Source organism: Artemia sp. Qi Xiang Cuo, chromosome 7, assembly GCF_049724085.1.
Source record: "Artemia sp. Qi Xiang Cuo chromosome 7, ASM4972408v1, whole genome shotgun sequence".
NCBI classification, from domain to species: Eukaryota; Metazoa; Arthropoda; class Branchiopoda; order Anostraca; family Artemiidae; genus Artemia; species Artemia sp. Qi Xiang Cuo.
The window spans coordinates 12450059-12466580 of NC_142800.1; the positions used below are offsets into that span (position 1 = coordinate 12450059).

A 16522-nucleotide genomic window follows, 5' to 3' on the forward strand; every position below is an offset into this window, starting at 1 on the left:
TTTAAAGCAGAGACGTTATCCTATCAAGATGGTATCCAGAAGGGGGGGGGCATAGGGAGTTATTATATTTAAGTGATAGTACCTTGATTTTTTTTTATTGAAAGCAGGGATGCCAAAAAGCTGAAAAGTTGACAAAATTAACAAGATTTTCGTGACTTATACTTGATACAGCACTTGCATGGTTTTATCATCCAAAGAGAAAGGGACATATGCGTCCAATCCGTTTTTTTCTTATTGATGAAACGGGTTTACTTTGAAAACATTCATTCATAAGTAAAAGGCAGATTCACACTAAAACGAATTGGTGTGACGAAAGCGATATCGACATCCCCACCTAACGTTGCGCTCGAGTAACAATGGTGCCCTTGGTCCAGTGCCCAAGTTACATTAAAAGGCCAGGTCGTAATAACATCTTTCAATTTGGGAGGTTCAAGGAGGAATTTTTGGCAGTCTTATGACCTCAGGTACTAGAAGTTGCAACGTTCTTACGTATCTACAGTGGTTTAGAAAATTCAATCACCCCACAAATGATTACAAAAAATATGAACAAATGTAAAATTTGGAATATTATAACACTTTTTTCAAAGTTCTGAAGAAAAGCAAAAAAGTCTAAAACTACGCTTGACAGCTATTTTAAAAAGAAACTCGTTGGAGATTTCCATGGAAATGACCATAGCAGAAGTTTTGAGTCTGGGTGGGGATCAAAGAGGAGTCTTTGAGTATTTTGACCACAGGTGACTTATTGTTGCAACTTTCTTAAATTTAGTAATTTTTGTGAACATTTGGAAATCAAAGCTTAAATTCAATAACTGATACTAAGGGCCTAACATTTTGCTTGGATTAAAAGGGACGAACTAGGATGAAAATTTCAACATCTTCCTGGAGCTACTTCAGTCTGCATATTAATTCATTTAATTACACTTAAAACGGATGAGCTTTTCATTTTTTACCTAAGAAAATAGCTGGCACTTCATTTTTCTTCATAGCCAATAAACTATTAAGGATTTTTTGTGTCAGTGTAATTGAAGTGTTCTCATGTGAAGTGTTCATCATGTATTTTTCAATTTGATAAATTTACTCCTTTTAGATACAGTTTATAATTTGACTGATATTAGGTATTTGTCAGTTTGTAATTTGGAATGAATCCCCAAAAGAAAAAATTAATAATATCCAAAAGAGCAGCCAAAAGCGATATAAAAGCAGCAGTTCAGCCTTAGCCTACATGACATATATTCTATAAAGAAGCCAAAAAAAAACGTTAAATGCATTTTTTTTTTCAAATTTTAATTAAAAACCAGTTTTTAATACAAGAATGCTTTTTAGGAATCCAAAAGAGCAAAAAAACAATCAATATCATAGTCGCCCATTTCAACTGTTTTAAATGTGACAAAGCAGATATAGGCAAAGGGCATTATGAAAAAATTAAGCTTCTAAGTTCAAAGTTATATTCAAAGTTTTTACCCAGATAACTGACGAATTTTGTGATACGGTATTTGAAGTTTTATATGCAGTAATGCTCGATGAAAAAAACTACTAATTTTGATAATTATTTATTATCATAGATAACCTGTCCGAGAGGGCAGGGGTTTGAGTGTAGGTGTCGTTATTTGGTTTAAACGGGGTCAGTAGCATGACTCTGTAAGTTCAGCCAGAGTTTATCCAGCTCTAAATGAGTGCCTGAAGAAATCTGGGGAAGGTAAACATGAAGGGCGTGTGAAAGCACAGGATGGTTGGCCCCCGTTGCACTTTCTGGCTGAAGGGCTATGAAACGGAAATCAGCACCGCCGTTAGGGATTGTAAAATCCAATTCCGAATTTTTTACCTTTTTTACCTATTACATTAGTTAATTTTGGCTCGTTTAAAATACGAGTATTGCTCTTTACTTTTTATTGAAGGACTTTTTTTGTTTACTTAATGTTACTGAGAACTCGCAATCTAAAACTTATGTAGAATATATGGAGTACAAGAAATTCCTGATACTTTGTCTACTCTGTTGATCATTTTCCCTCTAAAGTTTCTCAGCAAGTATTATATTGTTAAAGTAACAAGGATAATTACAGAAGTTCACCCCCCACAAAACTAACGTCAGTTACTTTAAACTGCCATTTCAAAAAGTAAGCACAGAGACAAACTGGAGTTGTTCATAGGATTTTAAACCTCACTTATCGCCTATAACTACATCATATTTCTATTAAGCAAGGACCTATTTAGGGAGAGGGGGAAGTATCGAAAATCCTGGCTAATTTGTGTAAAAGCAGAGCAGAAACCAAGAAACATGTTGGAAATTTTAAATCATTTTTTTTTATTTTTACCACATCAATACAAATAAAGAATTCAGATCAACAAGGAATGTGACATAACATATAACACATATAAACTAAAAAATCAAGCAATTTTGTCTTGTGATCAACAAAGAATACCCAATCATTATTCTTTTCTCTCAACAACGGGCCCAGATGTTAATATATTAAAAGAAAAAAAAATGAGAAATGATATTCTTTTTTCAAAGCATAACATAAATACAAAATAAATCATTCAAGAGAGCTAAGCATAAGTAGTTGCTTGAGTACTTTATTTTGACTTGTTTCTCTTATTTCTCCAGCAAGAAACATCTCATCCACTACAGTATATACCTGAAATAAAAATAGCAATTGTATTCGAATATAGCTTTGATAACATTGAGCGTTTTTAACCATAGGGCTTTTCGAAATTGCATTTTATCTTACTTTTCTGACGTTATTTTGTTAAAGTTATCATTAGTGACGATTCTTAGAAAACATAAGGTAACATTTACTGCTGTGAGCATTTGGACTAAGTTAAAACACTCGGAGAAGCTAAATCATTATTTTTGAAATAAATGTCAATGTATTTGATTTATCGTTTCTGTTTTATTTTTAATTTTAAATGCATTAAATATCAAAAGTGAGTTAAAGGTTTTGTGTAATTTCGGACACTATTTTAAGCCCACAATAATAAAATCTACTTCAAACATACCGTACGCTACTCACAAAATTTATATATGTTGGTCATGAACATCTTAGGTAGGCAAACAAATATGCCATTATATATTTCTCAAATACGTAATCCGCACCTTCAAACGTCATCTACTTCTGAGTATTTTCCTACTGGAAGAATAAAGATGACAGCATGTTTCTTAGTACATGGCAACGTAGTTAAAAGATATGTCTACTCTAGACGATATTCTCCTTGGAACATGTGTCAGGTTAGTAAGAAAGTACGCATAGTCACAACTAATTAAAGAAGTACACAAAGAAAATCTCTTGGTTTCAGTTTATTTGTTTCCGAACTCTCTTGCTTGGTTTCTTGGTTGCTGAATTGTCTTGGTTTCTTTTCATTTTTAATTTCTCTCCCTCCCTCCCCTTCTTTTTCCTTTGATATTTTTATCTCTGCCAACCATTTAATGCTGTTTTCATGTCAACTGGGACATAACGGATGCTAACTGTCAGTAAATAAGTATGTTTTTTTACTTCTATTTGTAGCAGTACTAATAACAATTTATTAAAAAAAAAAAAAAAAAAATCAGAGACAAGATTAATCGGTAGCACACTAAAATCGTTGCTTGCGAGGGAGTGATACTAAAAAAAGAAAAGAAATAATAAAAAGATAAAAAAAACCTTGGGGATTGTTTGTTTAAGCATTTCATTTTGTATTATTTATGGTTTTTGTGAGTTATATTTTGTTGCCCTTAGAATAGTATTGACGCCAAATAACGCTATTTGAGTAATCTGCATGTATCTTCGTTTTGGATAAAATGTCCATGATCAAGGCCGTATCCCTAAAATTTTTATCCGACTCGTAAAAATGTAACAAAATGCACATAAACAAGTTTTTGATGCGTTTTTTAAGTTTGTTGTACCCCTCCCCCAAAGGTGTATCCGGAGGGAGGTTACCAGGTTTGACCCCCCTCCCCTAAAATTTTTGTCCAACTCACAAAAAAAGGAACAAAATGTATACTAATAAATTTTGGATGTGTTTTGGAGCACCCCTCCCCCCCTCCGTTTTTTTGTAACCCCCCAACCAAACAAAAATCGTGGATGTGCCCTTATCCTGTACCTGTGTAGTACTTGAGTACTTGTGAAACCAATCTTATACATCCTCCCCATAGGATGTTTAAAGTTGTTCCCCTGCCCCCACCCCTCCCCAAAAGGCACTGCTGATAGTCTTAGGTTTCAGTCTCATTTTAAGCGTATGGAGAATCTAGTAAGACTATGTTTTTGGCACAGCAACATCTACGTTTAGATACAAATATGATACAATACAATTGTATCATTATAATTGTATCGATACGATATTGATGCAATATAATTGTATTGCAATACATTTAGACATAATATGAAAAGCAATTCTTGCAACTGCTAAAAGCCAAAAGATTATTTGACTAGCAGACATCCAGTTGAATGAGTTCAACGAACCTTCTGTTCCCAAAGGAAGATCCTTGGATTCATTTGAAGAAATTATTGAAAAAGAAACCCATCCAAAGACACTTGCTTATATTCAAGATCTCTGGGGAAAATAAACTATACAATATTTGGAGATGATCTCGATTTCTTAAACGTAATTTAAAAACAAAATAACTTTGATGCCATACAACATCAAAATCTTTCTAAATTTTTTTTTGTCTGTAAGGTTCTGTTTTTTTTTAGCATTTTATATTTTGTTTTTAGTCTTTTCGGATTAAATTTTGACAGACTAAAAAGTGGATTTATTTCAGTAAGTTTGTGAATAGTAAACTTCTAACCTTGTAAAAATTAAACACCAGATCCAGCTCACATACATTATGGAAATATTCATTCAAAACTTCCACGAAATTATGAATAGCTTCAAGGTAGCAAAGGTTGTTATCACCAACATCCACACAAATACAAAAGTAGAGTCCTGCATATCGACGGTATACTATCTTAAAATTGCGGAACTGAAAAAGAGAAGAGAAAAAATTATCTTAAACTCACAGAACACAAACAAAAAGAAAGAAAAGAGTAAATAAACATCAATAAAATTCACACAGGGGACCAGACTAATGATCCTGAAAAATAATAATGGTAATCTAAAAAGGTAAAGAATACGGCGTCAGATTTTACAATCCCTACTGGCGGTGCTGATCTCCATTTCATGGCCCTTCAGCAAGGAAGTGCAATGGGGGCCTGGGAGCCAGCCATCCTGTGCTTTTGCACATCCTTCGTGTTTACCTTCCCCTGATTTCTCTATGTACCCATTCAGAGTTAAGTTAACTCTAACTAAGCTTACAGAGTCACGCCACTGAACCCCGTTCCAAACCAAATAACCACCAACCCCAAGACTGGAATCCCTGTCCTCACAGACAATACTGAAGTCTAGTGTGCTAATCACACGGCTAGCACGATAATAATAATAATAATGAAAAATAAATAATAATAATGAGTGAGAAGATAAGTAATAATCATTGTAAAATAGCAGTAACTCCACTTATACATATTATTAAACTTACTTTCTTGGCGAAAAACTAGATGCTAATCCCCTGTGAATTGTTGCAGCAACTGCAACCCATGTATACAGGAAATGGTGCCACTGAGAGTAGTAGGCATAAGCAGGGACCACCTGCTGCTAATTTCAGTAGCTTTTTAGCCACTGGCTGTCACCAGTGTCTGACCATGGGGCAGAGTATTTTTTGGAAAACATTGTCAAGATTAGATGGATTGAAAACAGTAATTGCTGCCAAAATATGCTGGTATAGGGGGGAGATTAATCCTCCTTGGCATATGAAGTCGAAACCACAGTGCAAGAAAATTTCCCTTGAGGATCAATGCGAGGTTAGAAAAGGAAGCTATCTTGTGACAACAGCTCTGAGGATTAAATGATGCTTATTGCTGATGACTGACGATTGACAGGTGTCTTTCACCTCTCTTTTGATGGACCAGTTTTGCATGCCTTAGCTAGTCTGAAGCTGACAGGTGGGGTTCTCGGGATGGGGGGAAATAATGGTGGACACCTTGAGATTACTAAGGAACGCTCTTTTAGAAGGAGGAGAGAGAAACTTAAGCCTCATCTAAAAATACCACGCCTGTGGGGACATCAATAGCCCAGAAGCTACTGGTGCTATATATTGTTGTGAGATATGGAGGCAATGGGCCTCTGTGGCCTGAGTCTTGACTCATTTTTTTAGTCTACTCATAACAATAATGAGTCACATTTGCAGAGCAGCCCATATGACCACACGTTGTATGGGAAACTGCATATTTTTTGTTTCACACTAGCTGCATAGTTACAACTGCAGAAACTACACAGCTTTTACAATTTGAATACGATAAGCCCTTTCCCACACACAGTACTGATTGAGCATGAACACCTAAACAATAGCTGCGTTGCTTGACCAAACATGGTTGAGAAGTCTTAATGACTTACTAATTAGATGGCGGATGAGATATTTTGAAACACTTGCCCTCAGAGGTAGAGCCACGTGGAAACTGTAAAAGGTAAAATTACACGCCTAGCCTTCATCTTCCCATGGTGAGCTGGGATTGTAACTGGACACAAACGAGAGACTTATGACAAAATTTTAATGTCTCCTTCTTAATATGTGGTGACAACAAGAATATAAAAACCCTCTCCCCCTCCTCACTCCAGACGTTGGATTGGTCCATACACACAAAAAACAAGCAATATAAAAACAAACCGCCAGCTCCACTGAAGTCAGAGCAGGTACAGACCCTATAAATGCAAAATTACAAAGCCTATCTCTCACTTCCAACTGAGTTTGATTGAAATTTGACAATGCATTTTGGTACTTGATAAAATAAAAAAAATTGTGGACCTCCACTCCTCTGCAGAGGTCAGATTGCATCTGGATGCCAAAAAGACACAACTGAGATACCACCTCTTACTTACAATTTTTTCAGTTGATTTTTTTTCATTTTTTCAACTTCCCCTTTCCACTGCCTCCCACTGAAGCCAAATTTTCCCTGACTTAAATAAGGTAGAACTAGCACATTAAATATTACTTATAACTAAGAAATGACTATAGCTATCCATCTGCCTCCCTCTCCCTCCTGCTGAGGTTAAATTGTGACAAGACACATAAAAGGGACAACTAAAACGTTAACTTCTATTTCCCACTGAGTGTGTTGGTATCAAACATACCTTTCTTGTAGATTTGCTAAAAAAGAGTCCCCTACAAAAAATAAAGTCAGCAACTTCATTTTTTGTTTGAAGTTTAACTAAAGGATTATTGTAGGGATGGGGTACAAAAAGCGTATTTTCAGGTAACTATTTATCTTCTGTTTTTTTTTTTTTTTTTTTTTTTTTTTTTTTTTAGGTCAGAATCCCTGAGTATGCGGGTTTCAACTTTTTTTGTTGGAGGACTTTTGAATCAATCCTGGGGGGGGGCTCTATTGTTCCTTGCAATTTCTTATGTTTAATCATTTTCTGTAAATTCACATACATAAATCAGCTAGTAAAAACAAAGAACTACCTCAACAAAGTTTGTATGCTTAGCATCTCGTACAGTAACCACAGCATGAACTTCTTCAATTAGCTTTTGTTTCTCATCATCATCAAAATTCATATACCATTTGGCCAATCTTGTTTTACCAGCTCTGTTCTGTATCAGGATAAACCTGATCTAAAATATATTAGTAACAATAAATTGTCAAGAAAATAGCAAAAAAACTAGTGCAAAAACTAATATAACATCAAAGATACATCATCTAAAGTTTGAATTTGTTTTCAATACAGTTTCAACACCTCTACTAGAAAACTGAAAAATATAAATATATATTTCAGTTTAAGCTTAGTCTACCTTAGGCAGGCTTAAAATTTTAAGCTATATATTTCAGGTAAAGTTTTCCCACTTGGAGATAGGAAGAATGCTACAAAATAGTTACAAAAATAATTGGCATTGCACAAAAGATAGAGCAATGAAGAAAGAAGATAATGAAGATAGAGACAATGATAAAGAAGGAGTAAGACAAAAAAAAAAGGAGAAAAAGTGAAAAAAAAACAATGAAAAAGAGAGAAAAATACAAATATTCCAGTCAGACCTCCACTCAACTACCCTCAGTATAGAAATAACAATAATAAAATATACGAATATAAGTCCACTGGACAATATAAAACGAGAAAACTATATATATAAAAAAAGACAAAGCCCATTCTTCAGTAGAAACAAAAAATGGAATAGCTTCTAATGAGTTCCATACTAGGTCTTACACTAGGAGAGTAATAATGTGTAATATAATAATGTTATAAGTAATATAATAATAAGTAATAAGTAATAATGTTACTCTTATAATGTGTATATTGTCACAAAATGTTCTCCAGCATTGTCTTTAATTGTTGTAATGTTTAGACAAGCTTTATCAAGCTTACTGTATTTGGTGTTGATAAATATTTTCACTTTTTTTCCACTGACTGTGATTTACCTTGTTTTTCCCTTTCCCCCAACATTTTGTCATGCTTGGCCAGTATCTTCTCAGAAATTATTTGGTAGGAGCAAGACAAAGTGATTAGGAAGATAACTGGAGATATGAAGAGTTTTACAGTAAGACATAATACGAGTTCTATGTAATGTTCTATGTAGTTCTATGAGTTCTATCTAATTATTGACATGATAATGCCAAAAATTTTAACAATCACTTCCCAGTTCATGCTCAATTCTCAGCAAAATTTAGTGTGCTATAATCTATATTTAGTTACTGGCTGAGAGTGTAAAAAAATACAAATAATAAAGGTTTTTTTTTGTTTTAAGGATTATCATTATCATTAAAAAAAAGACTTGTACATTCAAATTTAATTTTATTTTTCTGATTCCTACATTGGGTTTTTTTTCTTTATATAAAAATATCCAAATTTTGTATTTTCTCCTGGTGCTGGTTTTTTATTCATTTAATAATTGTTATTAAATAATATTTTAATAAATTTTAATAATGTAATTTAATAATATTTTATTTATGTTTAATAGCATTCAAAACTGTCTCTTAGGAGATATGGGATTTTTAATTTGCACAATTTACCCTATTTTATTTCTGTCCTTACTCAGTGACTAGCAAAGAAAGCCTTTAATTTCTTCACTAGATAGATTGAGATAGACCCTTTGTTTCAAGACGCTTTCAAGATACAGTTTATTATTTCTACCTATCTGCTTTTTATAGATTTGGAGAGGCAACTAGACAACTAGGTCATGTACAAAGGGCACCAGGCATTTATGCATAATTTTATTTTGAAGGGACATGCATACATTAAATACGTAACCTAACTTAGGTACCTTTCTCCCTCCTAACCCCCCAAAAAACAATCGTTTAAATATTGAGAAATCACGCTTTGGCATCAATTTATCTTGCAAATCGCCCGTTGTCTGTTCATTAAACAGCACTTTGACAGGTTTTGTGGCTTGTTTCTTTTATATAGTATATAGCGATTCCTGCATAATGCACCAGTACCCCTTAATTTATTTAGGCTGAAAAGTAAAGGGCAAAGCATGGCTCAAGAAATATGAACAAAACCAGCGCAAGTCCAGAGATGATATTACTCCATGAGAAATTGATATTGTGCACTTGAAAAAACAAAAGATATGACCATCTTGGAATATAACGTTGATCGAAATGCGGTGGTTCTGCTGAGTCCTTTCCGCTCGAGTCCCACTTATAGGACTTATGCTTCATTTTCTACGGATTTTCTACGGTTCAAAGCTTAGGGTTCTTTAGTAAGTTTGTACTTAAATTCTACTATAAAACTGGAATTATACTTGAAGGCCATCTATTTGTCAATTCAGTGTTCTGGCTACATGTTTTAACACCCTATTTTATTTCTGTCCTTACTCAGTGACTAGCAAAGAAAGCCTTTAATTTCTTCACTAGATAGATTGAGATAGACCCTTTGTTTCAAGACGCTTTCAAGATACAGTTTATTATTTCTACCTATCTGCTTTTTATAGATTTGGAGAGGCAACTAGACAACTAGGTCATGTACAAAGGGCACCAGGCATTTATGCATAATTTTATTTTGAAGGGACATGCAGGAAAAATTACACAAATGTCATGATTCTAGTGGCCCCAGGCCAGAATATCCTGTTCCCCTTTATACAACCCTGGTTAACTATTAATTAGAAAGATATAAATTTTATTAAATTGATAAACCAGCTATGGTAAAGATTGAACAAGAATACTATCTTTTACACACACACACACACACACATATATATATATATATATATATATATATATATATATATATATATATATATATATATATATATATATATATATATATATATATATATATATATATATATATATATATATATATATATATATATATATATATATATATATATATATATCAGTGCTTTGAAAAATAGAAAAGTATTATTTAGAATCAGAATTGATAATAGTATTGAAACTAAGACTTCAGGTGGAATTGGGAAAATTTTCAGCATTATTTGATCACAAGTAGGTATGTAGTTTCACTATTTACTTTAAAAAAAAAAAGAGAAAAAAAATAACCTAGCTGTTACTCCTTTACTTCACAAGTGTTCTTCATTGGTGGCCTTAATTTAATCAAAGTTCGATTATTATATGGCTAAGTTGTTAAGAATTCTAATATTTTCACTTCGATTTTTTTTTGGAACAGCTGTAAAAAATATGAGTACTCAAAAGCAAGGCAAGTTCACAATGACTGGCAAATAGTAAATTTTGAAACCAATGTCAAGCATCTATATATACCCAGGTTTCAAATCACTTTCACAACAACATTAAATAGAGCTATATAATTATATAAAGTAAGAAACATTTTTTTTTGGGGGGGGGGGAACTACACTGTTTCTCTCTGATTGAATTTACTAGATACCCTAAACTGGGGTCACATGACACGTAAAATGTACAACTTCAATCAAATTCTAACACAGGCCACACTGCCTCTCCATCATTACAAAACATTAATTAAAAAAAAACTTTCTGAAAAATAAGTTTTTCAAGGAAAAGTAAAGGCCATTTTAAACTTAAACTAAGCAGGTACAAATACCTGTAAAAATTCAAACTCAAAACGACCAGAAATTACTATTAAAAAATAAATTAAACCCAAAACGAACAGAAATTAAATAAACAATCATAGCAAACAACATACAACAAGTAATAATATAAATGAATAAACAGATCTTAAAGCGCACTCATTTTATGACAAATATTTTCTTTTGTACTTAATATTGAAAATAAAAATCAAAATTATAGTAAAATTTTGAACTGATGAGCTTTCAGCAAATAATATCATTATACATCAAATATTCAGTTTAATTAATTAAGTTGCTCAAGACGAATATAGTTTCACTACAAACTACAGTTTGGATACTGCCCCCTTTCTTAACTGTAAATAAAAACCAAAAGCCTACTGCGTCATTGGCGCTTAACTTAAAACGAACTATATTACAAATATTTTCTTTTCCAGTTCTTACAGCATTGAAAATAAAAAAAAAATTACAGGGAAATAAATTCTTGAACTGATGGATCTTTCAACAATAATATCATTATACATCAAATATTCAATTTGATGTTGTCTATACTTTCCAAGACTGTTCAAGACGCATATAGTTTTCAGTAAAGTGCCAATGATGCAGTAGGTTTTAGACTTTTACAGTGAGATAAGGAGGCAACACCCAAACTCTTGTTTGAAGAGATTTTTTTTTGTTTCAAGCTTGATTTGCATATTCAATTTAAGTTTCACTCATTTTAAGATTTATTTATTCATTTACATTAATATCTATTGAATGTGTGTTTGCACTGATTGTTTATTTTAATATCTGTTTTTTTTTAAGTTTCATTTATGCTTCAATAGGAAAATATTTTTTTTTCGTTTTAAGCTTGATATTCATATTCAATCTTAGCATTACTCGCTTTGAGATCTATTTATTCATTTATAATTATTACTTGTTCTATGTTTTTGGCTATGATTGTTTATTTAATTTCTGTTTGTTTTAAGTTTCATTTATACTTTAATAGCAAAATATTTTTTTTCATTTTAAGCTTGATTTTCATATTCAATCTAAGTATTATGCGCTTTAAGATCTATTTATTCATTTATATTATTACTTGTTGTAAGTTTTTTGCTATGATTGTTTATTTAATTTCTGTTCGTTTTGGGGTTCATTTATTCTTTAATAGTAATTTCTGGTCGTCTTGAGTTTGAATTTTAACAAGTATTTGTATCTGCTGAGCTTAAGTTTAAAATAGCCTTTTACCTTTCTTTGAAAAACTTTTTTTTGGAAAGGTGTTTTTTAATTAATTTTTGTTTGTTTTTTATTGCAAAAAGTTTCAAGTTTTTAAAAATTCCTTATCTCAAAATCAAACTTCTAAATGTTCATCAAAGTATCAAAACTGGTATTAAAGTAACGATATTAAAGTGAAAAAATGAGTTTGTGCCAACCTTGGAGTTTTTATTACCTGATGTTTGAACTATTTTTAACAAAATGCCTATCTCAAATTTTTTTCGAATGGGCTTGGAAAAAGGGCGTGGGGGGGGGGACTAATTCCCCTTCGGTCTCTTTTTACTCTTTAAAGGTGAACTAGAACTTCTATTTTCAATCAAATGAGCCATCTCTGAAGTTAAAACAAGTATCCCTTCTATAAGAACCATATACATCCCCAGAGTTTAACTTACAACGCCTGTCTCTCGGCCCTGGGGGGTTGTGTCAACCCTGGAGTTTTAATATCTGATGTTTGAATTATTTTAACAAAATGATCACCTGAAATTTTTATAGGATGGATTTATCCATCCGACAACAGCATGGAGGGCGGGAGGGGCTAGTTGCCCTCCGATCTTTTTTTACTCTGGGAACGTGAACTAGAACTTTTAATTTCCATTCACATGAGTCACCTCGGAATTCTATGTAAGCACGTCCTTTATAAGAACCATAGACGGCCCCAGGATTTCATATAACAACGGTCCCTCGAACCCAGAGAGGTTGTACCGACATTGGAGTTTTTTTTGATCTGACCCTTGAACTACTTAAAAAAATGGCTATCTTAAAAGTTGTAGCAGATGGGTTTGGGGGAAAAGGGCGTGGGGGTGGCTAGGGGCCCTCCTATCTCTTTTGACTCTTAAAAATTGAACTAGAACTTTCAATTTCCATTCAAATCAGCCCTCTGATGTTTATACGAGTATCCCTTCCATAAGAACCATATACGCCCCCAAGGCTTAGCTTGCAACGCCTATCCCCGGGCCCTGGGTGGTTGTGTCGACACTGGAGTTTTTTTTATCTGACCTTTGAACTATTTTTAACAAAATGGCTATCTCAAAATTTTTATTGGATGCATATGGGGGAAAAGGGGCGTGGGGAGAATAGTTGCCCTCTGATCTCTTTTGACTCATAAAAACCGAACTAGAACTTTCGATTTCCAATAAAATGAGCCCTCTCTGAAGTTTATACGAGCATCCCTTCCACAACAGCTGTTTATGCCCCCCAGGCATAACTAACAACGCCTACCCCAGGCCCCGAAGGATTGTGTCGACCCTGGAGTTTCTGTAATATGATCTCTGAACTATTTTGAAAAAAATGGTTCTCTCGAAGTTCTTAAGGATGGGTTTAAGAAAAATAAAGCATGGAGAGGGGGGGGGGCTGGTTGCCCTCCGATCTCTTTTGACTCTTAAAAAGTGAACAAGAACTTTCAACTTCCAATCATATGAGCCCTCTCCAAAGTTTATACAAGCACCCCTTCCATAAGAACTATATATGCCCCCAGAGCATTAATTATAACGCCTGCCTCCGGGACCTCGGTGGTTGGGTCGACCCTAGAGTTTTCATTATATGATCTTTGAACTATTTTTGAACAACTTTAGAAAAAACTAATAAATTACTCTGGATATTTGATGTATAATAATATTAATTGCTGAAAGCTCATCAGTTCAAAATTTTATTATAATTTTAATTTTTATTTTCAATATTAAGTACAAAACAAACAGTATTGTAGCGAACGGGTTTGAAAAAAAGGGCATGGGGGGGGGCTAGTTGCCCTTAAATCTCTTGACTCTTAATAAGAGAACTAGAACTTTCAATTTCCAATCAAATGGGCCCTCTATGAAGTTTATACGAGCATCCCTTTCATAAGAACCATACATGCCTTTAGGGAAAAACTTAGAACACCTTCGCCCAGGCCCTGGGGAGTTGTATTGACACCAGAGTTTTTCTTATCCGACCTTTGAACTATCTTTTTTTTAAACAAAATGTATATCTCAAAATTTTCATCAGATGGTTTTGGAAAAAGAAGGCATGAAGGGGGGAGAGGGCGCTAGCTACCCTGGGATCTCTCTTGACTATTAAAAAGTGAACTCGAACTTTCAATTTCCAATCAAATGAGCCCTCTCTGAAGTTTATATGAACATCCCTTTCATAAGAACCATATACGCCCCAGGGCATAACTTACAACACCTGCCCGGGGGGGGGGGGCTATGTCGGCCCTAGAGTTTTCGTTATATGGCCTTTGAACTATTAAAAAAAATGGTTATCTCAAAGTTCTTATCAGATGGGTTTGAAAAAAAAGGGCATGGAGGGGGAGAGAGACTAGGTGCCTTCCAATATCTTTTGACTCTAAAAAGTGAACTAGAACTTTCAATTTCCTATCAAATTAGCCCTCTCTGAAGTTTATACAAGCATCCCTTCCATAAGAACCATATACACCCCCAGGGTATAACTTACAACGCCTGCCCGTGGGCTCTGGGGGGTTGTGTTGACACCAGAGTTTTTGTTATATGATCTTTGAACTATTTTTAACATAATAGCTAAATCAAAAATTTTATTGGATGCATTTGGGAAAAAAAAGCATGGAGGGGTAGAGAGGCTGATTACCATTTACTCTCATTTGACGCTTAGACATTGAACAACAACTTTCAATTTCCAATCAAATGAGCCCTCTCTGAAGTTTATACAAGCATTCCTTCCATAAGAATCATATATGCCCCCAGGGCATAAGATAAGATATTTATTTCAAAAAAATCTCTATCACAAGCCAACAAAGGGCCGAATTTAGACTTCAGAGTCAACAATATTAATGGCTGCACTAAAACTGGCAAAATGCAAAAAACCAAAACAAAAAAGAAAAATTATAATGAACAACCATTTAAAAGTCAATAATTACACTGTAAAAAGTAAAGTAAAAAAGTTAAAACGATAAAAACTGGTCCAACTGAACTTACAAAAATACAAATCAGAAAAGTAATCAAAAGGGACATAAAAAAGGGGAGGGGGGCAAAATAAGTGAATAAATACAAACAAGAACAAGACATAAATACATATAAATTAAAAAGGGCACTAAAAAAGTGTCAATAATTCAACTACATGAAGTCAATAAAAGAGTTGAAAAGATAAAAACTGGTCAAGAAAGAGGGATGGAAGGGACAAAAATAAATAAATAAGCAACTAAAAAAAAGAGAACGAAATATAAAATATATAAGAATTACAGGGGGAACTAAAATCAAAAAGAGAAGGGATAAGCAAATGAGTGCAAGAACCTGGGCTAATAAAAAAAAGAGAAAAAAAAGAAAAAAATGAGAGAAAATAGTGGGATATTTTATTCATTTTTTCTGTGATGAAAGGGACAAAAGTTTTTTCATATCTGGAAGTAACGCAGCGAATGGGGGACAAAATAGGGATGGGCTCAGAAACAGCTCAAGGCGGCCGTAATCTGGATGGGGAGTGACGTTTGGGGAACATACTTGCCGCCGTCCGACGGTTTGTTATTGCATTTCTTGCGAAACGGAGGCACAACGAAACCCTCCTTCGCTCAAGGGTTTCCAGACTAGCTTTTTTTACGAGCAGAGAGTATGGCACCTTGCCTTCTTTGAAAATTATTTGCAAAGCTCTTTTTTGAATTGATTCGATTTTTTCGCGATTCTTCGCGAGAGATACCAGGGTGCCAAACTGGACAAGCATATTCTAGATGCGGGCGGACAAAAGAAGAGTAAATCCTTAAGGAGTGGGAAGGGGGGATGCTGAATTTATTTAGGAGATTAAGGAGGCCGATAGACACATTAGCTCTATGGATGATGTCTTTAACGTGGATATCCCACTTTAGATTTGAAGAAATTGTGACGCCAAGTAGTTTAAATGAGGACACAGAAATTTCAGGAGGGATAGGATTAAGAAAACAGAGCGAGGACTTGAGGAAACAAATGGGAATTATCATTGACTTAGAGGGGTTTACTGTCATGTCTAAGTCCCAGGCCTCGTCTTCAATTTCATTGAGGATGCTCATAGGGTTGCTTATTAAATTTCTGAAGCAAGTTTCAACAACCGTTAGGCCATCAACAAATTTCCATCGGTCAGGCAATTCCTTTGCGAGGCTGTTGATCATGACTGAAAAAAGGGGGGATCTAGGAGTATGCCATTGTGGACAAGGAGAGGATTTGAATAATGATTCTGGTATTTGACCACCTGCGATCTATTTGTTAAGAGGGAGGCAACCAATTTCACCAGTAAGGGATCAATATTGAACTCGTTGACAAGTTTCTCAATTAAAATATTATGGTTAACAAGGTCAAATGCTTT

General features: G+C 34.0%; 1 protein-coding gene across 1 annotated transcript in view; it reads right to left on the reverse strand.

The window, feature by feature from the left end:
* Positions 1-1374: 1374 nt before the first annotated feature.
* AP-2sigma (adaptor protein complex 2, sigma subunit) overlaps positions 1375-16522 on the reverse strand; it is a 29268-nt gene continuing 14120 nt past the window's right edge. Inside the window, exons 2-4 of the mRNA XM_089091377.1 lie at positions 7466-7615; positions 4760-4933; positions 1375-2633 (exon numbers count right to left, since the gene is read on the reverse strand). Coding sequence (XP_088947503.1) covers positions 2532-2633; positions 4760-4933; positions 7466-7615 — 426 coding nt within the window. The 3' untranslated portion in view covers positions 1375-2531. The remainder of the gene's footprint in view (positions 2634-4759; positions 4934-7465; positions 7616-16522) is intronic.